Source organism: Genypterus blacodes, unplaced genomic scaffold (assembly GCF_046128005.1).
Source record: "Genypterus blacodes isolate CSIRO-AG114 ecotype Tasmania unplaced genomic scaffold, CSIRO-AGI_Gbla_v1 ptg000214l_1, whole genome shotgun sequence".
Lineage (NCBI taxonomy): Eukaryota > Metazoa > Chordata > Actinopteri > Ophidiiformes > Ophidiidae > Genypterus > Genypterus blacodes.
This window is the reverse complement of record NW_027467013.1, coordinates 2,160,477-2,185,842: the sequence shown is the minus strand read 5'-3', so window position 1 is coordinate 2,185,842 and position 25,366 is coordinate 2,160,477. Positions and strand designations below refer to the sequence as shown.

General features: G+C 43.4%; 2 protein-coding genes and 1 long non-coding RNA gene across 6 annotated transcripts; 1 reads left to right on the top strand and 2 right to left on the bottom strand.

The window, feature by feature from the left end:
• Positions 1-65: 65 nt before the first annotated feature.
• cobll1b (cordon-bleu WH2 repeat protein-like 1b) lies at positions 66-18,887 on the bottom strand. 4 transcript variants are annotated; one of them, XM_076169832.1, is made up of 14 exons: positions 18,663-18,887; positions 18,349-18,429; positions 6,981-7,169; positions 5,778-5,982; positions 5,464-5,689; positions 5,323-5,367; positions 5,139-5,233; positions 4,690-4,932; positions 4,479-4,608; positions 3,073-3,322; positions 2,864-2,952; positions 1,112-2,568; positions 671-814; positions 66-553 (listed from the first exon to the last, which is right to left on the bottom strand). In XM_076169832.1, the coding sequence occupies exons 2-13, from the start codon at positions 18,405-18,407 to the stop codon at positions 707-709; spliced, it is 3,096 nt and encodes a 1,031-aa protein (XP_076025947.1). In that variant the 5' UTR covers positions 18,408-18,429; positions 18,663-18,887; the 3' UTR covers positions 66-553; positions 671-706. The 4 variants fall into 4 exon arrangements, with proteins under 4 accessions (XP_076025947.1, XP_076025946.1, XP_076025948.1 ...); XM_076169831.1 differs by lacking the exon at positions 18,663-18,887 and having other exon boundaries at positions 18,349-18,494; XM_076169833.1 differs by lacking the exons at positions 18,349-18,429; positions 18,663-18,887 and adding an exon at positions 11,902-12,046.
• LOC143015771 (uncharacterized) lies at positions 12,251-16,338 on the top strand. Its single transcript, XR_012965471.1, has 3 exons — positions 12,251-12,670; positions 14,838-14,924; positions 15,349-16,338. It is a non-coding gene; the product is annotated as an uncharacterized LOC143015771 (long non-coding RNA).
• Positions 18,888-19,687: 800 nt separating the features above from the next.
• slc38a11 (solute carrier family 38 member 11) lies at positions 19,688-24,158 on the bottom strand. Its single transcript, XM_076169808.1, has 12 exons — positions 24,147-24,158; positions 23,949-24,069; positions 22,817-22,891; positions 22,594-22,728; positions 22,363-22,428; positions 22,135-22,241; positions 21,979-22,058; positions 21,809-21,879; positions 20,620-20,781; positions 20,404-20,516; positions 20,076-20,207; positions 19,688-19,927 (listed from the first exon to the last, which is right to left on the bottom strand). The coding sequence occupies exons 1-12, from the start codon at positions 24,156-24,158 to the stop codon at positions 19,688-19,690; spliced, it is 1,314 nt and encodes a 437-aa protein (XP_076025923.1).
• Between the last annotated feature and the right edge of the window lie 1,208 nt (positions 24,159-25,366).

Here is a 25,366-nt window from a genome sequence, read left to right as displayed (position 1 = left end):
GAAACAGAGTGTATGAACACAATGCACCCTCTGAAATCAATGAGTGTGACTTTAATGAAGACAAGTTCAAAGATAAAGGCTTTATTCAGAACAACACTGCTTTACAGGGCAGCTGAACGTACAGTATGTGTGTATGTCTACACACTCCTGTGGCATTTGAAAATAGATTTTATAATCTAAAGAACATGAAGTACCATGGGTCAGACCAGGTCCGCCTCACTTATCTACTGTTAGGTTCTCTGAATAAACTCAGCAATATTAGAACTCTGGTAACCAGACTAATAATTTATAGAAGGGTTCTTATTTAACATGGCTTATTCATTAACATCAGTAATGCATTAAATGCAACATCACTCCAAATGAAATAAAATAGAAGCATTAAAATATGCAGGTCAGAAACAGAGAGTATTCAATGACATCATATTAAGTACATCAATTAATAATTATAAACCCAGATCTTTATGTACTGTTGGATGCTACCAAAGGAGGTAAAACAAGGGTGTGTGTGCATGTCTGTCACCACCTAATGGGCTCTGGACAGAATAGGCTCCTCCTGGAAAGACAAAAGATACAATCATGGCTCATACTGTGTGTTGTGTGTTTGTATATTAACATATCACATTAGTGCTGTCACATCGCAGCGTTCAACAAGGTGTGAGGGTTTGCTTACAGTAGATGATTTATTGTCAGAAGGATTAAGGCACTGCTATGGACTGCTGGCTTCTTTAGGAGCAATGTCAATAAAGGATGGTTCACCAGCTGCTCCCTGTGGAGCCGAGCCTCCGCCACCATCCAGCTTTGTGGTGTCACTTTCCTATGATGTTAGAGAAGAGACAACATCAGCAATTATGAGGACATAATGTCCCAGTGGCCATGAAGAGGCAGAGAAAAGAAAAGCCAGGACGCACAAACAGAGATCAATACATCACAGCCACTATAAAAGACATCAATAGACGGAATTTCCTACCACTAAGGCAAGGAGATTAAACATTTAAAGCAAGCAGCCTCAGATGAATTGCACAGTTTTTCAAAACAGCTGTTGCATGCAAGCATCCATAAACCCTTTATAAAGTCCTGTGCTCATATGAGACAGAAGGCTTTAAGAACTCACCTCGGATTTAGACAATTCCTTTAAGTGTGGGATTGAAGAGTGGCCTCGGACTGGAGAGAGGACCGGTGACACTGGTGACTGAGGTGACTGAGGGGACTTTGGACCGTGGGATAAGGAGTGGGACCTTTTCACAGCAGAGGACACAGCCTGGGCAAAGCGGGATGGGGTGAAGGGAGAATATGGTCGAGGAGCTGCAAAGCTCCTCAATTTTTCCAAGCTTAACCCAGCGCTCCGTTCCTTAGTTGGCAAACTACATTGCCTTGTCAATCGCAGAATGGGTGTATTCTTGTCGTCATCCTCTTTGGAGCTGAGCTCAACTTTAGTGGCCCCTGTTGAATCCTCTTCACACTGCTCGGTAGGTGGAGGAGGTGGGGGTGGCAAATTCTCTCTCTCTAAACTTAGGTGAGCCTCCCTCTGGCCAGATCCAGGAGTTACAGGAGGAGGACTCTTCCCTGCTGCTGAGGTTACATAATACCCAGATGTTCTTTTGTGCTGTGCCAAGCGGAAAGAGCCAGGCTTGGGTTTAGTTGCGGGTGGAATTTTCATCTCCTTGACTTCTGCTGGTAAATCATCTTGGGATGCCCTATTAGCAAAGGATGAGAAATGGTTCTCAGCTCCCGGTGAAGTCGTTGGTATTGACGGGGACTGAATGGGTTCCGGTAGAGTTCCATTCACGGTGGTTTGCGTAGTAGTAGTCTGTTTGGACGTTTGAAAGTCTTCCCTGGGTAAAGTGGAGAGCATCTCCTGTCGTTCCACTGCGCCCTCTGTCTGTCCCCTCTGAGCCGTGCACTCCTCTGGCTGAACAGAACCAGAACCAGCATTGTTTCCCTTTTCTGAAGCCACAGATGGGGACTCCAATGTCAGCTCAACTTCGTAATATCTCAGTTTCTCCGTATACTTCTGAGGCACGATGGTATACGTGGTCATCCCCACCTTGGGAATGTAGTCCCTTGTCAGCTCGTTGGAAGGCTTGGGCGGTGGCATGGAGTCTATGGCAGCCTTTGTTGCGACAGCGGGAGACGGCGTTGGATCTGAGGTTTCCGACGTGAGGGCTAAGGCAGGTTTGAGGTCAGGAGGGTTCATCTCCTCCATTGAAGTAGTCATAGCTTTCTTCTCTGCCGAATCAAAGCCAGGTGCATTAGCTGAGGAGGGGAGTCCGTCCCTGTGTTGTTGCGGAGGCACAGGCTCTGCTGTGAAATCTGTTTGCACCTGAGCATCCTCTCTAATGGGGCGTGACATGCTGGTGTCCACCGAGCTCTCCAACCTGCCCGTCTCCTCCCGGAGGGTATTAATGTATGCCTGAACGGAGGCCTGTGCTTCTGCGTTCTGCACTGCAGGCTGGGGCAGTGAGGGAGGGCTACTGCATTCAGTTTGGCTTTCATCTTTGACACTCTCAGCCGTAAACTCTTCACAAACGGTCTGTTGGCACACATTGTCATCTTGGCATGGACCGCTTTCTGCAGAGAACAAAGCATTAGACGTTTCAGACAGATGTGCTTTGTCTCTCCTGGAGGCATATTAAGGCTAAGTCCAAGCCTTTGCTAAATGTACTGTGTGTGCAATGCAGATAAACAAAACTGTGTTCCCATTGTGTGTGAATTAACACCTCTGTGATGCAATGTCAACAAAACCTAATACAGCACAACCTTCACAAAGGGAGGATTAACTCTGAACTCTGTTATACTAACTTGTTGTACTTGAGTTTGCCGAACAAACAGGTAACTTGCTGTACCGTTAAAGTGCTCAACCCACCAGTATCTGCCACTCCTGGTGTGTGGGTGTCAGTAGTTGTCTTCAGATCTTTGTGCGTTGCAGAATCATTTACTGTGCTCTGCATGTGACTACAGAAATGAAACAAACAGAATTAAAAGGGCACTGCTGCCAATAGTAGTATGATAATAATGTATACGTATAGTAGAATAATTGCTGAACCTTGAGAAGTTTATTACTAGAGTTCGTACTTGCCATCTGAGGACAGATCAGGGGACTGATCTTCCCCACTCTCATCAACCGGCTGCACGCTCAGCATCTCAGCCTCTGCAGGTGGGGGATTAGATTCCTCACATTCTGCATTCTGGGTTACATCCCCATCAGCTGGGATTTCAAGTTTGCCGTCATCTCCCTGGGTTTCACTCGCAGTTGCGGAGATTACAGAGGCAGCCGTCTCCTCTTTCTCCATAATCTCCTCCAGTGTGTTAGTAGCTGCACCCCCTGCGAAACAACATCATGACGACGGTCACACGAGGGCAGGCTCCATTCATTTAAGGTTAACTGTTGCTGGGTTATCGCTCAAGAATCTAGCATTGTATTCAATCCTATACAGACATCTTTTATATCTCACTTCCCTGTTCAATCTTTAATCCATAACTTTACACGGTGCAGCACAGAGGAGCAGAAAGCAGAGGAAGGAAAACACAACAAAGCTCTTCAGTACTCTCAGCCTGTGATATCTAAACCAACTGGGCTGCTTTGTATTGTTGAAGGAGCGCCACAGGCAGCAATCCTTCTCTCTGAACCTGCTAGCTGAAAGGAGCGGAAGGAAATTAGAGTGTATACATGCAGACAGCAGGCTCGCAATTTCTATGATGACATTTTATTCAAGAGATCATGAGTGACATGTTGAGCGTGAAGGGTCTTTGAAGGTAAGAGAGGAACTGTGAGATTCTCTGTATGATGCAACGCCGCTGTAACAGAACTGAAAATGTCAAGAACCTGTTAAGGATGGGTGGGGTTAGCACATAGGAAGTGTGTAGAGAGAGAGTTCACTACACTGAGCTTCAAAGAATACATATGGAAGAATTGGAATGAACTCCACCCACGCAAAATGAGTCACATGATCTGGAGAAATAATGAATCACGGAAAGGCAAGGATATCACTCACAAACAGGTCAGGTACTATACAAATAAGACTTAAAGGAGAGCTTTTGATCATTACACACTAATGAGCATCAATATAAGGATAACTTGATTTCCACTTAGATGTCTGTGTCTGAAAGGTGATGAGACGCTGCAAAGTCAATGTGTGTTGATAGAGTTGAGAAAACTATTTTATATTAACAGTACTACATACACATTCGCATTTCTCTCATTATGGCCACCAGTTCCCATTAGTTTCCATTCATGTCACTGTTAACTGATGACCACTAGGAGGTGCAAGAGTCAAATAAACTGAAAGCTTCCCTCCTCTGAAGGGACCTGGGTTTAGCTGTGGAGTGGAGCTGTTGACACTGGGGCCAAAGTACACATGTCAAAACATCACACAGTGGAAATGTCAGGAGGCCGTGTATCACCATCAAAACTACTCAGCTGTTATATCAGGAAAAAGACTGTAAAACACTGGGGAAGACAAATATAAATCAAGACAAACCTTGTGAATTTTCATCAAGAAAAACGTTGTCCTGGACAGCGAGACTCAGGGATGAAGGAGGGGGCGGAGCCTTGCGTTTGGTTCTCTTCAGTGAAGAATCTGTCGAGGAGCCACGACTTAGACGAGGCGCCTAAAAAACATTGAATAAAGCGATATCATTCATCATTGAAGGTCAGGGCGTCCGGGTCTTGCCAGGAATAGTTTCACCCACCTGGTCACCGTCCAGAAGGGCGTCGGGTTCAGAATGGAGTCTCCTGCGAGTGCTAAGGTCCAACGGGGTGCCAAGGCCCTGGGACACGAGGCCGGGTGGCAGGGGCGCGCGTCTCTTCTTTGGCCCGTCGAAGGGGGATGAGGGTGAGTGGAGCGGAGAAGAATTGGTGCTGGGCAAAGCCATGCTGAGCGGTCGAGGCTTGCTCACGAGCACTGGGGAAGCTGGGGCGCTGGCTGTTACTGCCTTTAAAGGACAAACATCCAATCAGAACATGATAACAGCTCTGTTCCCAGAAAACAAAGTGAACGTCAACCAATGGCAAACCTAAGTCAACAAGCCTCCCTCTGCACAAAGGAGCTGCATCTCCCACATCGACATTCATTTACAAGGAATAAAACGACATTTGCAACTATTAAACATGAATGCATGACAGGAAAACAAACATTTACCTGCTCAGATTTCTTCTTGCTTTTCTTAAACTTGGTAAAGCGGCCTTTGTTTTCCTGCTCCCTCTGATATTCACCTTTGTCTGGCGTAACCGTTCCTGCAAAAAGCATTTGAGTCAGGGGACGTCCCAGCTATGACATGCTATGTTGTGATGTAGATGGTACGGTGCACAGTGAAGTGAAGTACCTGCATGTGTCGGTGAGGCTGGGAACACAAAAGCAGCCGGCTGGCCTGCAGAGTCAACATGTGTGAGATTAAGATCAGAGCGAGAGGCAGATACAGCAAACAGAAGCAGGATTCTTTTAAATCCACGAGTGAATCGCTTACCTCTTGTGTCTCTTGCATAAACCTCCCTTATGGCGTAATCATTAAGGGAACAGGATAAGTCCAACGGGGCCAATGATTGAACATCTCTCAGCAGAACTGTTGTCTCCACATCAAATTCACATTTTTCACAGATGGCTGGTAAGAGTTCAGCCAGAGGAACTCGTGGGTTGACTCGCAGTATTGTTTTCTGAGTGTTTTTGTAGTTTATCATCATCCGAACTGTTGCCTGGAGAATACATAATGGAAAAACATCAACATTCGTAGCAAACAATGGCGTGTGTGTGCCAGCATGGTGTCTCGTGAGCGGAATGTACCTCAGGCATCCGAGGCGCTTTCTTGCCTTCATCCTCTCCTCCTTTAGCTTTCAGTATGATCTTCTCTGCTTCCAAAGTTCCTATCAGAGTATTGGGCTTGAACTTGATGTGGTTTCTGTTGGCGGTGACGGGTTCGAGGGTATAGCTGGATGGGTTCAGGTGATACTTGGCGCAGAGCATCACCAAGAGATCCATCAGGGGTTTACTGGAAGAGACAGAGGGGAACATTGGAAAAGTCATCCGGCAACTGAGAGACAGTGACAAACGGATGTGAAGCATCCCTGATTTACTTATCCATTCTATTCTTTGCATTTAAGTTAATTTGTCCTGCCATCTTATTTGCATGATTTGTACATTTCAAATTGATTTGTAGCACATGTGCTTGCTCATATAAAGCATGTTCAGTAGGCTGCAGCAGCTGTGTGACTCTGCCCTGCTGTCTAAACACTGACACGCCATTCAAATATAACGCCATATAATTAATCTCTGTGATAATGTGCTCACTGTGTGTGTGTGTGTGTGGGAGGAAGGGGTGGCACTTAGTAAAAGTTTAGACGGAGAAAAGAAGGTGAAGAATTCAATGCTTAAGCCTTTCATTGGTGGCAGCCATCAGATACTGTTAAATGTGTGCATTGTGAGAAAGATTATGATATCTTAAGTAAACCTGGCTGATGGAAAGTCTGAGCTGTGTGAGAGAGGAGAATCAGCAGAGGGCACAGAGACCTGCAGAGGTCGCACATATTGACAAACGTAGAAGTGATCGCGTGGTTTTAGGCTCAGTATCAAAGATTCCAACAACCCCACCCTGGAGCCGGAGGATGAGGAAATCATAAGATAATCTGTGAAATCTGACAATAACTGATGCATTCATGCTTATTTGTGTTACTGCGTGTGCACATGAAGAAAGCACACCATCTTTTGTTTGGCAGCGAGGACGCATCGTTAACCAAAACCAAAAGTTTAGCTGCTCCACCTCTCTGACTCAATCTGAATTTAGCCTGATGAGCTAATATGACATCAGTTCACTGCCTCTCTCAGAATCTTCACTTTTTAAACATGAATTCCCTCTGAAGCTAAACATTTAACACAGATTTTGTCTTAAAGATCACATATGGGTTTTCATCACATGATTCAACAATGGAATAGTTCTGTGTGTGAGACGCAGGAGGAGATCTTGATCTCTGCTCAGAGCTCTAACGTTACCTGCCATGGACTGTGGTAATCTTTTCCACTCCGCCCGGCAGAACCACAGCCAGGGAGAATTCTTTATCAATAAGGTTCTCCTTCTGCTCCATGCTTAAATGAAAATGTCCCGGGCACCACTGGGAGAAGCCGGGGGGATCCACGTCCTTTAATCCCGGGGGAGACGGGGCTTTGCTCTTGGTTGACACCCTGTTGTGAGACAGAAGTGTGAGAGACGACTTATTATGATCGTTATGCAGACAAGTGAAGTGAACAATGTTTAAAAGGGTTTTAAAGAGGGCATTTTCTACACGCATCATCTAAAAGGTTTCAGCTGTAACTATCTGGATGAAACTAAAACCACAGCAGACAGCATGAAAGGAGTCTTTTCTTCCTCAAGTCTTAGCAACAAGACTGTTGCATGAAAGAGCTCAGGTCCACTTTGCAAACAAGTCACAAGACACACAACTGAGCAGATTTACTCATTGGGCCCGAGGAGAGGCTGCGAATGGAAAGACATGTGAGGCTGACGAATAAGGCACAAGGAAGAGACCTCAGGTTCCTTCCTGATATGCATTTTGTTGAATGTTTGTCTTGCCTTAACATTCCTGCTAATCGCGTCATCGCAGTACGGAGACGTCGGTGAAAGTCATGTGATAATCACAGGCGGACTACAAACAGCTCTTATCTCGGAGCAATTATGTAACTTCTGTATATCTCTGATTAGGTTTCTGTCAGTGTGTTAGTCATACTTAAGATATCTGTGAGGGAGTCCACACTTTCAGATAATGATACCTTTACTCTTTACTCTCTGAGAGGTGGGAGAACAATGGGAATCTGTGGTCTGTCAACAAAACCTGTACTTGGATGTGATCAGGGTCGTCATTATAGAGATCAAAGTGTGGCTTTGGTGCATTTTGTTTGTGTTCTATTCGCGTGAAACGGAAAACTGCAGCAGTTAAGAGAGAAGAAGCAGCGGACACACACACTGCACACTCAGCAGAAAGCATCTCAGAGAAAGAACGTCAGGATGATTCAAACACCAAATTCATTTTGTCAACATAAACACAGCTGACGGTGTTTGGCCCTACAGACCAGGATCCCTGAATTACAGCCCATAAATCCCCATGTGGGGCCTCTACTTATTCACACAGGAATCTGAGCAATGTCAAAGGGAGGCAGGTCTAGCCAGGCATTATTGGTCTATCTATGGGGGCTGCTGCTCTTAAACACTACCTCAGACATGGAGACAAACACACTGATGCACATTTATGTTGGGATAGTGCAAAACCACAACACACACACACACACCGGCCTCACAAGGTGTAAACACTTGATTCAGCCAAAGGGATTTCTGTGTCGAAAGTCATTTGAATCCAATGCATTTCCATAAATAATCCATCTAACAGTTCCCGCTCTGAATAATGAGATCAAAATATTTGGTCATGAACTCGCACTGTCACTCCTACTTCAACAGGTTCAAGTACGAGCGTGTCCACGTCTAAACAGACACATAAAAAGGAATGTCAGCGCAGTTAAGGCGGCATAAAATTAATGCGAAGCAAAGCAGAAACAACGAGGAAACACCCAAGCCTGCAGGGGCAAGATCCAAGATCCATGATCCAAGATTCCCCTATGCATCACAGGGACACCAACATGCTAATAGGAAACAAAGCCTTCATCTGTGGGTTTTGTGCCTTATTCTTTTCAATTTGTGGAACCCCTGTTAGAGTCTAAGCAGTGGAATGTCTGAGAGTATACCCCAAGTAACCCGACTTGGCAGTGAAAAGTACAAGCTGGAACAGAGAAGCTTAGACTCCCTGTGAGGGTGTGAAGCTTCAAAGTGCTGATTGTTTCCCAGCCCAGCTGCTCCTGGACCAAGGTAGCTTTTAGCGCAGCGACACCACCGCCGGTAGCTTACACACACCTCTCAGGCTGCACATGAAATTACTCACACCATTCACACCGTCAGACAATACAGTTTGTAAAAGAAATAGCAAACAATGTCTGTGATCGTGCGATGACATGTCCTCTCTCTGCTGAAGTGCAAAGAACTCTCCCAGACACTGCTCCCTTCACACACGTCTGGAAACGTTAGGGAAGCACTTTTCACATGACCACTTCTCCTCTCCAGACACCACAACACATCTCGTGAGCAAATACGAGCTCTCGGTTTGCAGATATACTCTGTGGGAGAGAGAGCAGAGAGAGGAACAGGTTTGATCCTGTCGATCAGCAGCCAGCCGGGCCAAGAGCAGGTGCTGACTGTAGGGGATAGAATTAAAAAGATCCCCTCCAGTCGTGTCAAAACAACAACTGATGATTCAGATTGAGTTGAAAATGGGTTTTATACAGAATGCTCACTAAAGTACTGAGAGGGGTTGAAACACACATCTACTCTGCCTCTATGGGAATGTCAGAATGGATGAATATGCAAGTATAGATCCACCCACAGTACAGCTACTCTACTACTACACAACCTCTGACAGTCACTAACTTCAGAAGTGACACTAGTGGCATCCTCAGCTCCACATCTCCCTCCAGACCCACATTAGACTGAGGACATAATTACAAACTACAAGCTACATTATAGTCTACATGACTGGGACATGGATTGTGATGTCCAAGTCCACAGATGAACAGAAGCCTTGTATGAGCTTTGTATGTAATTCCAGTGGCACTCATTTTTATTCAGTTATAATGGATGTCTGATGGTTTACTGGGGATCAAGTCGAGCTGCACACTTCATCAAATTCAAATTCAAACAGCCATTTGGCCTCATGCAGTTCCTAAGTCTTGGGCATGCTGGGGTAATTAAGGTGATCCAGCAGCTCGCCTGAGGGGTCTGCTGAGGAGGAAGTGAGTCGCTCCACAATGCAGTGCGTCAGGCTGCAGGACAAACGCACTGCACACAAGTTTGTTTTACATTAGACAGTCGGATCCTTTTAATCACTGTTATTACGCTGTTTTCCTCTCATCTCTGCTGATATGGAGCAAGCAATAATTTACACATTCGCACCAATTCCACGTGTGTATTCATGCATACCCAGCACCACCCCCCACACACACACACAGTACGACAAACTAATTGCAGTTCAAATTGCAATCGCAGTCCGTGTTGCAATAATCGCAATTTGGAGTTTGGAAGCTGGAGGTTTTGGCCTGAGAGGGAATGTGAGGTGATCAACAAGGACATGTAAGGCCTGTAAACAAATGTAGCAAAAACAAACACACACTGTGGTCTATGCTGGGGACAAAGTCCTTATTTCTTTCCTTGGGCTGTTTGTCAAATGGATTAAAACCTTAGAATGCTCTCTCTCTTTCTCTAACTTCTCCTGTTCCAGCTGAGTTGAAGGCTTTTTCGTCAGATTTACGGCACTGGCAGAGTTCTCCTGCGTGTTTCCCAGCGTGCACAGCTGTGTCATCAGTGATTTTTACAGAGACACCTCGAGCAGGTGACAGGCGCCGAGACACAGGCCGTTTTGTTTTCGCCATCCCAGCCTTTTGTTGTCTCTGGAGTCCAGGATGTGGCGCTGAAAGACAGGGGAACGTGTTGAAGCTTGACTGGACTGGTGCCTCATTCACCGAGTTGCTCTGCGAAGGCCAACGCTCACAAACAAGCCCATTCAAAACCACCGAACACGCTAGACAGACAGGATCGCGGGCAACCAGGAAGAAACAGGCCTGTTGTCACCGTGCCATGTTGATTCATCATTTGATAATTCCATAAACGGCAGGTAAACAAACACGCCGTGACGAATACAAACTCCCTGCGTCATTTTGTGCGGAGCAGGAACTCTCGATCTGTCTGTCTCACCGCACATCGGCTGATTTTTGAGGTGAACTGTGAGACAGATGTGCGATTGGCAGAGTTGCACCTACAGAAGCCATATGTCTCACACCTGACGACATCATGCAAAACAGCTGCAGACAGGAAAACACAAAAAAGCTATTTACAAGTTAACTCTACGAACGTCAACTGAGACGACTCACAGTGACAATTTAGGGATTATGACGGCTTTGTTTCACGCCGAAGTGTTTTGTCTGATGTCAGGAAAAATATTTGGAATGCTTGCGTGTGTGAGTAAGACAGCAGGCAAGAGACAGCGAGGAGAAAAAACAGTCAATAGTGAATTCTGTTATGAGCAATAGGAAGTAAAAAAATAATCAAAATAACAAAAAGGAGCCAAACAGCTGAAGAAAAGGAATATCCAAATTCCCCACATTCCATTCCCCACTGTTCCAGCTGGCCGCACTTTAACAAGAAACTTTTGAAGCGCTCCTGTCATCTTTCCACCCAATCAATAAAAATGTGGGAATAAATATAACAATGAACAGGTGGGAGCAGAGCCGGAGGAGACGCCAAAGCAAACCACCGGCAGGAATCTGACTTTTCTCTGCTCGCAGTTCCTGAGGAGACTGAGGATTAGCGATAATGGCAACTGTGGTATGTTAGCAGCTGCTGTGTGTAGCAGTACGGCCCCTTGAGGAACGGTGGCTTCGAGTACGAGAGTAGCAGGCGAGGTTTCAAAGAGGTCAACCGGCCTCTCAGACACACACACAGTATTTTCAGAAACAAAAGCAACGATGCACAGGACTAATGATCGCACACACACCACCGCTCCTCTCTCCTAGAGCGCAGTCAGCTGTGCAGGCTCAAACATGCCACAGTGCAATAAGTCAAACCCACACACACACACACACACACACACACACACACACACACACCACTTTAAGTGAAAACACAACTTGGAATCAAAACACAAAAACATTTCTCAAGCTTCTCTAGCTTTTAGAACCCTGACACAGCTTTGCCATGTTGCTCTAAGACAAAACGACATAGAGACATAATAAGAGCAAACATTTGTGAGGCAGGTGTGTCTCCAGCAGACCTGCTCTTCCTCTCTCACTGCCAACACTGCTTCTTGCTTCATGGCCTTACCTCTCTGCCTACGGTACGCTCCTTTTACATAACTTCCATACTGTGGCGTCTGGCCCCATGAGTAGTCAGATAGAGTCAGATCGATCAGTCCAGCTGCAGACGGCCTACCTTAATGCCACGCCCCGGCCATGACATCAGACATCTGCCTCCTGTACCTAAACCCCCCTGTGGCTGAGGCCCCCGCACGGCGCCGTATCAGTAAAGCAGCGCTCCCCCTGCAGTCGGCTCTGAGCAGAAAGGTAAGCGGCTCCCTGTGCAGACATGAACCTGTGGGCAGGGCCAGAGGAAGAGCACACACTCCTCTGACTGCAGCATGTGGACTCAACACTCCCATGTCCCAACACATACACTGACTTTGCATAATCAGTCATACGTGAGGCTGAATGTTAAACAAACCAGTGAAGCAATTGAAGGAGCGAAAGCCAAAAGGCATCCCACCTCCATTATTGTCTTCTCACAGGTTTAAAATGGAATCCTCCCCAGTCTCTAATGCCATCAGGCTGTTTGCCTGGATTTGCTTTTCGTTATCAAAAGGATTGCCAACTTTTTCATAACCACACCTTATTTCTGAGAACTGGCTCTCTCCTAAACCATGTTGAAGGCCTGGTGGTTGAACATAACGACAGATGAAGGCATGGAGCAACACACTGCATATTTCATAAGAATATGTAAGCAGTTTCTCCGTCTCTATTCCAACAAGAGCTGCACAACTGGACTTTGATGGTTCTATTTGTTTTTCTTCACTACAATGATGGCATGAATCACTCAAGTAAGGTTAAACTACAGACTAAAATATGTTTTCATCCGTGACTGCCGGTCTGTTTGTTTGTAGGGTTACTGTAAAGGTCCTAAACTGATTGTGATGTCACATTGTAGGAGGTCAGGGCGGAACTCATTACATTCTGGTGTGACTCAAGATCCTGGGGACTTTTTACAACCTTTAAAAAATGATGTGATAGGATATTTCTCCATATTTTTGTCAAATTATTTAAAGTAATGTAGCAAACTCCATGGAAAACTTGGCCTATTTATCCTATAATCAACAATAAGTCTAATAAAAATTCAGAAGTATATTCAGTATATTAGACACATTTGGTCTTGGGCCTTGGCAGAGGTTTGAGCTCTGGTGAGCGTCTTTCTATTTACACATTATAATTTAAGATAACAGGGTTTAGCTTACATAAACACATATGGAAAGCTGTGACTAACACAATATTCTAAAGTCAACACACATACAGGCAGACAGGCAGATGGGGCGGTGCCGTTATTGATTAGAACTGTCAGAAGAGACTGTCGTCACCTTGCACTCTAACAGAGGAGCCAAGGACAGCGTTTACTTCACTTAGGTCTCTGCTGTCTGCATTATTCATTTAATCACAAAGCACTCCAGTCCCAGGTGGGGAAACGCACGTATCACCTCTTAGTATGTTGACAAATGCCTGATCATGATGGAGTCCCACCCCCGCCCTGACTCTGCTAAGCCCTTTGATCAGTAGGAAACACACAAGCAAGACATCAGAATGTTTGCAACCCAAAGCAGGAAGCTGTGAAGCAGGCTTGTAGAAATAAACGCAGCCTATTAATGTGACTTTCCTTCATTACTTGTTACAATGACAGGAAATTAACCCAACAAAGGGTCTCTTGGTTGTGCTGCTCTACGGTGCAGCATTTCAACCCATTCATGTGAAGTGGTGTGGAAACAACAAATTTGCCTTTTCATCTCCTAATAAGCGGTCAGTGCCAGGCGCCCTTCATCACAGCGGCGTATCAGCAGCCCGGCATTTTCACTGAAAAAATGTGCGCCGTACTCTCCGACACCTCCGCCAAGTACTGAGATGATAAGGGGGGCGGGGGTTAAGGTGGTGGGAGCCGGGCGGAGGGGGCGGAGTTAAGAAGTTCCGCGGAATGAGGTGATCCCTGAGGAAAGACACAACACAGGGCCAGAGCTGCAGCTGGTAATTTGGTGAGAGGTCGCTCACAGTAAACACAAGCTGTTTAAAGAGGAGGTCTGGAAAGGCCATTACTCCATGAGCTGTGTGGGATGGAGGGAGATTAGGGAGAAAGAAAGGACCGGGACCCGATGAGATCTTCCTATGGGCATGGTTTATTATTACAGGCACAACAAAGGCTTTTTCCCACACTTAAGTCCAGTCTTAAGGGACCGCTGTGTTTGTATTCTAACAACTAGAAGATGCTTAATCATAATTCATACTACTTTAAATGTATATCGTAATAAATATCAAATCAACTGAGGGCAGGTCAGTGGGTCTGTTACACAGGGATGACCCGAACCCTTACAGACTAAGATGACCCAGCAGAGGTCATCCTGGTCTGTAAACTATGCTGTACCCTGTTACACAACTTTGTGTTTCAAACGTGTTAAATGGAGGTGTCGGTTTATATCTACAGTCACAATGACAGGCATCATTCTTCCTGTTTTGCTACCAATAGACTGACATGTACAGGAAAGAGAAGGTAACCCCGTCGGCCTTTAAAGTGAAACCAACATTTACATAAGATAACTTGGTAAGAGAGCAAGCGTCCCTCTTTAATTACGACTCATCACACTGTGGCCTTTCTGCTGGAACAATGGCACGTTGTCTGCAGTGGGGCATCTTTCAAAGGCACGGCCACATGCTTCCCTTATTTTGACGGTCACATGAACTGAGGTTTGTTTAGTCACCACAGACACAGCGGTTCACATTCAGTAAACACACAACTACTTGATAATATTAAGCCACGAATAAGCACGACATGCAAAAAGGTTACGATGGTCTCATCCAATCCAAACATGAAGAAAGTAAACAAACACGAGGCAAGGGCATGTTCAACCTCTTTGACCATTCAATGTCATTGTCAAGAAATCAGGTTGTAGTGAGACGTTTAAGGAATTTCTATACTGAGACGTGTCTTAATCTGTCTGTCCGACTCTGAAGCTGTTGTGGCAGGAGAGCTCTGACAGGAATTGCACAGCCTGGAGACATGCAAAGAAGTTTCAAGATGAATCTGATATCCTCTCTACTGTGTTTGAGACACAAATGTGAGTAAGACGTATAAATGTGGAGGACAGTCTGCCCAGTGAGGACGTACATGTGGAGGAGGTTGAATACCCCCAAATGTTGTGACTTTTACATGCATGAGAAAACCTATTTAATTTCATTTTATTCACGGAAAAGCAACAATTTATTGCCTTAGTCAGAGTATGATCAAAGTTTGATCTTGTCTGTAAATGTGCTTACTGTGGTCATTTCCATTGAAGCTACAGACTGCTATTAAACTCACTCACCGCAGTGTGTGTGTACGGAATAGGTGACGAGCTCATTACTAGTTTGACTCAGTATAGACGAGTCATAAAAGGATACAGGGGGGTATGAACACACGCACAGAGAATGGAGCAGAACACCATATCAATGCAGTTTTGTGTCCCGTTTTCCGCCTCAATCTTAGCTTACAGTTTCCATGAAGATTTGTGAGCGATGACATCTGACCGGACTTCTAAAGCTGAATGTAAACGCTAGCAGACGTGCTCAACAGAACCAGTGGGAAACTTAACCAACGCCAAACTCTACAATGATCCCCATCCAACTCAAGGCAAACACTGATAATAAAGGTCAAGCAAATCAAAGCAAATTGTTCCTCGGTTCACATAAAACGTCTGCATGTTATTGCAGATAAGCCCAGTTTCCTACTGAGAGCGTACAAAGAACTACTTCATGTTGGGCCATTCCAAATGTTACAAAGGCTGAGGGGTGGGAGGCGTCCAACTGTTCTGTCCTGGACAAACGCATAGCAGAAACAAAGAGGGGGGCCACCACTTCCACTGTGTCTAACTACAGTAGTGTCCACTCAGGGTTTATCCAGCACATCCATGTACAGTACACGTGTCTAAAAACAGTTCTAAAACATCATTATTGAGAAAGTATACACACTTAACGAGGCTGCTGTGTATACATTGACCGACTGTCTCTCATATGGTTCATAACCACACAGTATTCATTGGTATTTACGGTCATTGCGTTGGCTTGAGTGTGGTAACAAAGACATCCCATTATTCTCCGCTCTCTGGATGTTAGCCACTCGCTCGGTCTGTTTCAGCCCTGTGAGGCAGAAAGCGCAGCATCCATGAGATACAAAGTGCCTGCATTCAAAGACACGCCAGCTCACACTCGCAGCGCAATCTTGCCGGCCCTTGATGCTGATTTTTCCTTTCTTTACTACATCTAGTGGGTGGGTATCTCTCAATGACACCATTTATCAGGCATTTTTGAGTGGAGAAGATGTGAGTGGGTTTTCTGGGAGGCACACAGCAGGTCTGTTCCTGGATGAATACGGTCTTGTTGTCTCTGAGGTCTTCTGTAGTGTCAACAGTCTCAAAGCCTTAAAGCGTTTAGTTTCATAGCTAGTTTAGTTGCTTTAAAAAACAAGTGACTATCACATGAAGGGCTTCAACTCGGTGCGGCCTGTTGCTTCAAGTGCCATTATCTTCACCTGTAGTAAGTTTGGCCAGGACTACTAGCCATAATTTCCATCGCTGGATTCATGCGAGCAGCTGTGCCCTTGGATCGCCTGCATGGAAACAGCTGGGATTCTCAATGCCTTAACTAATTCCACATTCTGCCTTGAGGAGAGCCAGCCATGTGAGATCATGGTTTTAGGTGTGTCCAATTATCAGGGCCAGCTCCGAGCGGTGCATTTCTACATGGAGTGTGAATACACGAATTACTTGATGACACACGCATCGTTTGGAAGGGAAGATTGGTGCGGCGCCGCATGCCAGATATTATGAGCACAGATCAGAGCCGACCGAAAGAAAGAAACTGTCCTGCTTTGATTTTGTTTAGATGACCTCATGTTGAATAATATATCTCCATGAGATGACAACTACTACACTTGGAGAGCAGCCAGCCCTGTGTTTCTGGCAAGGTCTGTAGTTTGGATCCCTATTGTAGCATAGCATCAGGGGTCACATGAAGCTTTTACATTCAGTGTGACCGCATTTAAAAGGTGACTGGTGACACAGCGGCAACAGATTATGGGCTCCAAATATAAGAAGCCACAAATAAGATAAAGAGCGTGCTTTCTTACCCAGCACTACAGCTTATGGCACAGGGAGGTTTGCTCTCCCCAATAATAGTCAAACCACAGAGAGATTAAGTCTGTCTGCTACTCTCCTTTGCCAGAGAGTGTGGCTGTGCTCCCAGATTACACAATAACTATGAAATATGAAGAGCACTCATACCAAAGGTTGTTTTTTTTCCTCCAGAAAACTGGATATGCATGTGCATGAAATCTATTTTTATGACTGTGGATTTACAGTGTGCTATGTAGGATTGGGAACCGTACAGTTGTGGTCAAGCACCAGATTAGAAAGTCATGAATTGCTATAAAAGCAATGCTCCATTTTACCTCCTCTTAAAATCACAAAAACTCAGCATATTGCCTATGAATGCCATAGAAATGAGGAGTGACTGTGAAAAGGCTCTGGAAAACTTACTCCCCAATTTTTAATGATTCCAACCACTGAAATGCAAGCAGCTGACATCATCTCCAAGTCCCCAAACTAACACTGATGGGAAATTCCATCATGTCATCTAGTCACAGCTCTATTTCAGTCATCAGCTTTGACTGAATAAAATATCAGACCCCAGCACAATGTATGCTTGATCTCCACAAGCAGAGACGACTCTCTATCGTCAGACTCATCAGAGTGACAGAGGATGCGGAATGTTTTGCCTGCAGAATGTTTCCCATGACCTCTACATATGGTCAAGGCAATTTCTCAGTAAAACTTTGAGAGCAGGAAATGAGTAGAGTTCAAAGGTTGCAACGTCTACAACTGTGACTTCACTCACTGAGACCTATGGAGTGAAAGGAATGTTTAAAGTTGGTTCAGCAGATTTTTCTTATCTGATAGAATTATGCTTTTGTCTGAAACCTTTCACTTTGCTTACCAGGGATCTCTTTCTATAGCTATTTATATTTATTCCCTTACAAAACTAAATGAGCCTGCACCCTCCCTACCTGGAATACTAACAGTGTGAGTTTACAAAATAGATTCCACATGCTCCATATTCTACCAATTACAACCGGAAGAATGCAACCGAACGACTAAAGTCTTAAATCTGAGCTCCCTGGTATCACTTCACTGTTGTTGTGCTCGTGTTTAATATCTGATGTGATCTCTTGTTGTGTTGAACTCTCGTGGCATCCAATCTGATTGTATTGTTATTGTTGTTATTGTTGATGAATGGGGGTTTTGTTGTTGCAGACTAATCTAATGCTGCTCGACTGCTGCTCTGTCAAATGAGAGAGTTGTGTTGAATAGCTGTGTGTTGCACTTCTATTGCATTCTATATGGAGTTAGATCAGTTCTGATGGCTATAGCCTATCACTGACACACACATATGCACGTTACACACACAGCCTGGAGTGATAGAGCCTACATACCTCGTCCCAGAGCGACGTCGATGGTTGTGGGGTCCATGATCATCCATGACTAAACTCATGGGTTTAACAAAATCCCTCCGACTAGACAAACACAAACAAAGAACACAATTCATTTTCTCATCTGGTGTAGCTTGCTAAACGCTACAGAGCCCTAACCTGCTGCTTTCAAGTGATGCAAATGGACGAATTCGTGGAAATATGGGCGAATCCCATATGAGGTCATCAGTTTAAATCACTCACAAGAAGCTTTTTTTGGGATCGTTTCACAGAAAAAATAGTTCCATTTAAAAACAGCTTGTCTAGGCGCGTCTTACCATGAATGTCGTTATTTTTCGGCGCAGATGTCTTTAAAAAACTGGAACGTTACAAGTTGCAAACCGCTATAAACGGGCTTCTAACTGTTTTAACATCCATATTTCCGCTTTGGAGTTCCGTGTTTTCCAGCTATGTTAGGCCAAATAGTCCAGTGTGTCGCAGTTAGTTTCCTCCCCCCTGTGTGCGGGTCTATGTGACATGTCTGGAGGATTTAAGTCCCGCTGCCGGACGCAACTCCGCTGACATTTTAAAGTAAATAAACGGTGGAGATCCGCGTGCGTGATGCTGCTGGAGGGAGACAACGACCCTGCTGGATCAGCAAGGACCCCTCGTGGTGACTTCCGGAATTACAACACACAAGTTCTCGGTTATCTTTATTGAGCACCAACAGACACAATTAGATGACATAACTAAAACATTGTAAAAATTAAAAAGATATTCAAAAACAAAAGGTGAAAACAATAAAACACTAAATGTGTTTGAATATTTACCAATTAAAGAGAAATAATGCTGAAAAAAGGAGTGGATGACATTATAACTAGTAAAAAAGTAATCCTAACCCTAAGTAAAAAAGGTATTGTTCTCTCTATTTCCCTATAACTAAGATGTGACTTAGTGATATGCAACATAACATTTGGGATGGTTTTACCGACTCAATTAACTCCTAAATGAATGGAGAAATCACCTTTGTGCATTATTTGTTCTTATCAAAGATCCACTTCACCTCCCAGCATCCTGATTAATGACTCAGAGCACACCTTTTGTCTACAATATACAAATCACATACAAACAGACTGCAATCATGGCTTGAAATAAAAATATTTAAAAAATAAAACTTTATTGTATTGTATTGTATTGTATTCTGTATTGAAAAGTATCCTTTTTTTTAAATGTTTTTATTCCTACAGTGACATAATGTGGCTAGTTTTAAAGGCCATACTTCATTTTATTTTTTATTTTAAGCCCATAAACACTGTTCAAAAACTGGCATGATAAAGACACAACATTTGGGCCGGTGTTCCATTCATACAGGCGGTACAGTGCCTGACACATTAGCATCTGGACAGTAGAACATCTCGATCCCGTGTGAGCAGTCTTGGGGGTAAAGTCCAGTCATGGTCAAACCCGTTACCATGACAAACAAACCAACTATTATTAATAAGGAGGGCAAAATGTTTTCACTCTGGTACCAACGGCCGGGGGAGAGTTTGAGAAAACAGGCAGATGGAATGATGAAGATCAGTGGCGTGGCACTCAGAACACCCTGCATGGTTGAAGAGTTAGAAGAACACTATTAAAACAAAACTGAAATGAGCAGATAATCATTAAAGCACATGAACCATTATAACTCAAAAGGGCTTCTTGCACTGCCTTAGACATCACAAATAACAACAAATGCACACATGACTTACATTCAGTGACAAAACAACTCCCAGACAGTCAAAAGCCAAAGATATTGCTGTGCATGCTGAAACTATAAGCAGGGTCATCCACACATGTTCAGCTTTTGAAAGGTCTCTGCTGCAAATGACATTGGATAATACCTGAGAATAGAAAATGACAATGAATACTATGTATTTTCCACAAGAAATACAATTCTCACATTGTACCTAGAGGTGCAAGTCAACCTTCAGCTTGCTGGTTTAGTTCTCTAAACCTCAGAATACCACTTTAACTAATGTGGAAATGTTTAACTGATAAATCCTTAAGTGGAAGAGAGTATATAAGAGTGTGACTTACCTCCCGTGTAACAAAGCACTCAAGTGGAAATGTGGTTATTATACTGAGGCCAAAACAGAAGCGACCAAATGTTGCCAGATTATCATCTCTGCAGTAATTCTCAAATATATTTCCTAAAAAAATGAAAAGATAAGACAATAAAACTGATGTATCTTATGCCAGTATCTGTATCAATAATTCTGATAACATTGCAATCAATATATTGTCAATTTATACCTTGTGTGTAGCCAGTAAAGGTGGAATAACCAGCGACAGCAAACACAGCACTGATTATGAGTGCCAAGCTGACAGACGTGTGGGTGACTCGAGTCCAGGTAGCCAGTGTGGGCTGCACCAGAGAGCCATAAATCAGAAAGCTATTGTGGTGACATATAAAGGCTACAGACAGAACAGATCAGATCAGAATTATGCAGAATCTAAACATTGAACACCTCACCTTTATATGAAATATCTAATCACAATTTAATACATTCCCCTTATTTGCTTGAGCTGAAACTTTGCTTGCTCCTTTAGGCAGTAAACACTGTGCCAGTGTTAAAAAGAATATTGATATTAATTATTCATACATTAATATGTATTAATATACACATTCATATTGCTATCTCCTGTCTGCACTCAGATGGTCTCATTCCTTGACATAGAGTGGATTTGATGGAACATTAATATTGATCATATCAGCCCTCAAAGCTTGATGTGGTAGCAAATATGTGTGTCTCAGTTGTTTGCACAGCACTGTGTGTTCACCAGAGAATGCAGCTGGATCAAGCCCTAAGTGGCCTCTTTCCTAGCTCTAGCATTACCCACAATGCACTTGATTCAAGGCCATACTTCTCACAACAATGCGCGCAGAGGTCTCAGAGGACTGAAGAGGACTCAGATCTCTGCTCCCACTGAGACTCACGAGCAGAGTCTCACTCAAAACAGTGACCACATACATTCTTTGAGATGTTGTGGAAAGAATTACCAAAGTGTCGAGAAATCTCACGCTTCGGGGCGCTTGGGAGTCATTGCCCAGGTGGCTTTAGAGCTGTGGCTTTAACACATACATCAAGCCCTGTACTGCAGACAGCACATGGACGCTCTGGGCTGTTTAATGACACTTGCACTAATACGGGCTCAGACATCATCCATGAGGAGTTTCTGATCCTTCATCTGACCTAGTTTAGCACTTAGAGAAGGAGACTTTGTTAACCCTATTCTTTTATTCATTTATTCTGGCAAGACACATGCTGTTTTGTTTCATATATACAGTACTTGGCCAATTATCTTGGCTTGTTGCATGGTTCTCACCCATGTTGGCCACAGTTCAGCCTTTTTGGATACACATAAACAAACACACTATATCATTATAACATTCAGGTCTTCTGTTATTTGTAGCAGCATCATTATAATGAGACAAACTCACCAAAGGACATTACACCAACTGCCTGAATTGCATTCCACTTTGCAAATGTCCATGCATTTGCTGTAGGGAGACTAGAGTAACGAGAATCCACAGAAAAAATGCTGATCAGCCTGATTTATCCATGATGTTTGTATTGTGTCATTTGAATAGGTAAGTAGACACTTTCATACATTTGTGGTCCAAGGGTAGCAGCTCTGATGATTACAATGATAAGGATGGCCACTGTCAACACCATGGACACCAAGGACACCTAATAACACACATGAGGTGTTTTACAGGCCTCATTGAGCAGACATGGCATGACACTGTATAATCAGCCGACTTACCTTTGCCAGCTTTTCGATGTTGCGATAGAGAGAGAGAGGCAGCGTGAAGAGTACTGTCGATACAACAATCACAAAGTGACGCTCTACAAATATGTGATCTGGGCCAACTGCAGAATAGAATATAAACAAGTCAATAGCACACAGAGATTACTTATAAGAATACAATAATTTTAACTATAACTCTGTCTTTCACCTGAGATGGAACAATAAACAGTTTATGTAGCTCACCTCCTGCTAATCTCTGGAATACTTTGGTCAGTGTATCACCAGTGATGATGTTGTAGCTTATCATCGCTGATGAGGACAACAAGCAATTAATATAATAAACTATTATGTACAGCATATTGTTATTACAAAACATGTGTTAAGCTAAACTAAAGCCCGTGCAAATCAAAAAACCTAATATTGGATACTGCAATATTTAACGTTGGGTTTGGACTACTTGCATACTTCACTTACCAATAAAAGGGTAAAGGAACTGCAGTGCCGACAACATCAAGAATCCAGGGAGGCCGAATGTGCTACGGACCAGTGACTGATAACTGTTTGTCCCTGACAGGTTTCCTCCTTTTATTAATAAGATGATGGAGTAATCTACCAATGTGAATAAAGTGTTATTTTTTTGTGGTTATTGTATGGAATCATGTGTCCTCTCTTATCATTTCTGCTCCAATATACTCACCTGTGATAAAAGCTACAGTGATCAAAAGCAGAAGACCAAGGGGAAGCCCTGCTTGGTTCAGTGCAAATGGTAAACCTGCAGTAAAAGGTATTGAAAGAAGAAGGAAAAAAAGGATATGAACAAGAAATCTGCTAATCCATCTTTTAAAGTAGACTAAACATACGACTACAATAGTGAAGCCCATCGTTTAGAGACCCTGACCTTTTCTAATTTGTATGCTCACATTTTCTTTGTCGTTGACTCTTATATACAGAATACTTTCCATGGAGTGATGTGAAAACAACAAAGGGTTGTTGTGCAAATGCTGACATATAAGAATCAGGGTGGACTGAGGAGGCCTGTAGCACGGCCTGACCTTTACTTCATGCAATATTCTTTTATATAATCAAATAAAGATGACAGAAATACAGATTTGTTGTCTCTGTAGCAACAAATTAGGAAATCGATATTAGCTATGAAATGATTTTTTGCTTAATACATTTATGTGCGTGTCTGAAATATGTCACCTTAACAATCAAATGTTTATCGATTTAGATTTGATTAGTGACATTGGATTGGATTGGATTTTATTTTGATTTCACATAGTACTAATACAATCACAATGCAATACAGTTTGCATCAGAGTGCTAAAACTGTCAGATTTTGTAAAATTACATTGTTTTAATAGTGACTTTTCAACTTAAATACAGTAGTCTTATTCTATACCAATCTTAAAACAGTCCTTGGTATGCATAAGTATAAGAAAAGTGGCACTTTTACTATTAGTACTGCTACCTAATAGGTTTGGTTGGTCAAAAGGACCTTGTGTATAACAGAATCATGCAAAATACAAAAACTGTGACAATCCTTTTACTGCTGTGGGAACAAAAAAACAAACTGAAAAAAGACTTGTGGTTTTTGAGGATGAAAGGGTTAAAAGGGGGGATGGGGTCAACAGGCGCTAGTCATATGATGAAAAGGGTTTATGCTACTGCAGGGCTGAGATGAAGGCATCGTAACCATAGAGCAAGTATTTAACAGAGTTACCTACACATTTAGAGTTTAAATCAGTTTCCATCTGAAGCCAACACAATTTGCTCAGTTTAGGCAATTTTTGATAACTTTAACTCGAGTAGGTCATGTTTAACCTTACCTATTATTCCAGATCCAATGATGGAGTTGATGAAATTGAAAGAAGCTGATAGTATTGACCATCTTGACTGTGCAGCACGTTTATGTGAAGGAATCAGTGTGGTCCCTTCTTCACTGATCACCTGAAGAAGAAAACAGTGATACAAAAGACAACACAAACTCTTCACTCTCTTTTTCATAAACATCCCATCATACCTACCCGATCAGCCATGGTGAGCAGCCGCTGGTCACTTAACCAGATCCTCTTTGTTAATGCTACAGTTCACCGTGTTGGCTGCTAACTCTCATATATCTGCCGTGAAAATGAATTAGTCTTCGCAAAAAGTATGTGAGTGTAAGCCTCATGGTCACTTAAAAAACGTCGCAACAGCGCCCTCTATAGGAGCTGCAGAGACGTGATTCAGGGAATGCAGGGAAAGTTGACTCTTTCGATAAAAGAATGAATCTTTGGAATAACGATATAGAAACAAATCATTTCGATATTATTGCTATTCATGTTTAATATTATTTCAAGATGAAAACCACGTTTTATCTCTAACAGTATGTTTGTAAATTATAAAGTATGTCATGCTGTTGTCAAATACGGCACATATTACATTAAAAGATATTACATTAAAGATATTTACATTTAAAACATTACAATGTAAATTGTTTTCATGGTACATTCCCAGTAATATCGATATTATATACATTTATATATATTTATTCATTAACAAATTAACAATGTTTAAAATCATGTTGTTGGACTCAATGGGTTTTTGTTCAAATGAACACATGAATACATAAAGAATAACGGATACATAATGCTCTTATTGTACTGAAAGTAGTTTCCCCTGCAGCAGCTTGACTCGTGTGTAACATGTGTTTTGGAAACAGTTTCCATTTGCTGCACCCAGCAGGTGGCGCTACACTCACATATACTCTCCTAGATCACCGTCAGTCCAGCTCTCGATTTTGATCAATTTTCTTCCAGGGTGAAGTTTGTTGTAATGACGGGATGCGGTGCAGCTGCAGCTCGCTGACACGTCTCCTTGTTGTCTCCTTGTTGTCTCCTCGTTGTCTCTGCGGTGCTGATGAAGGACACGTCGGGCCACAGTGGAGTCAGTGAATGTTTGTCTGGCGTCAAGCTTATCACAAGTTTGAAGCAACATGCTGAATGTATGCACCCTCCACCCCCTCCCGCACACACTCACACAGACGCACACACACTTGTAACATTTTTAGAACAGATCCTGATTTAGCTGCAGATGCGTCTTTCTCTTCTATTACATCAGTAAGTGATGCTCTCGTCTTCCAACTCCATCTCATTTGTGACTTTTACGCACGGTGATGTCCGCCTCAGTCTGATCTGAGGTGCCGCTGTGCCACCTTTGGCTCTACCCTCACTGTGTTTGGTACCAGGAACATCCGGAAGCTCAG

Excerpts from the sequence above, each read along its gene's own strand:
- slc38a11 (XM_076169808.1), bottom strand. Across the intron at positions 22,429-22,593 it reads GTTCCTTTACCCTTTTATTG|CGATGATAAGCTACAACATC; the intron begins GTAAGTGAAGTA and ends TGTCCTCATCAG. Across the intron at positions 20,517-20,619 it reads CTTTACTGGCTACACACAAG|GAAATATATTTGAGAATTAC; the intron begins GTATAAATTGAC and ends TCATTTTTTTAG.
- cobll1b (XM_076169831.1), bottom strand. The coding sequence starts at position 18,461 with ATGAATTGTGTTCTTTGTTTGTGTTTGTCTAGTCGGAGGGATTTTGTT. Across the intron at positions 5,368-5,463 it reads TTATGCAAGAGACACAAGAG|GCCAGCCGGCTGCTTTTGTG; the intron begins GTAAGCGATTCA and ends TTGACTCTGCAG. Across the intron at positions 4,933-5,138 it reads GCAAGAAGAAATCTGAGCAG|GCAGTAACAGCCAGCGCCCC; the intron begins GTAAATGTTTGT and ends TGTCCTTTAAAG.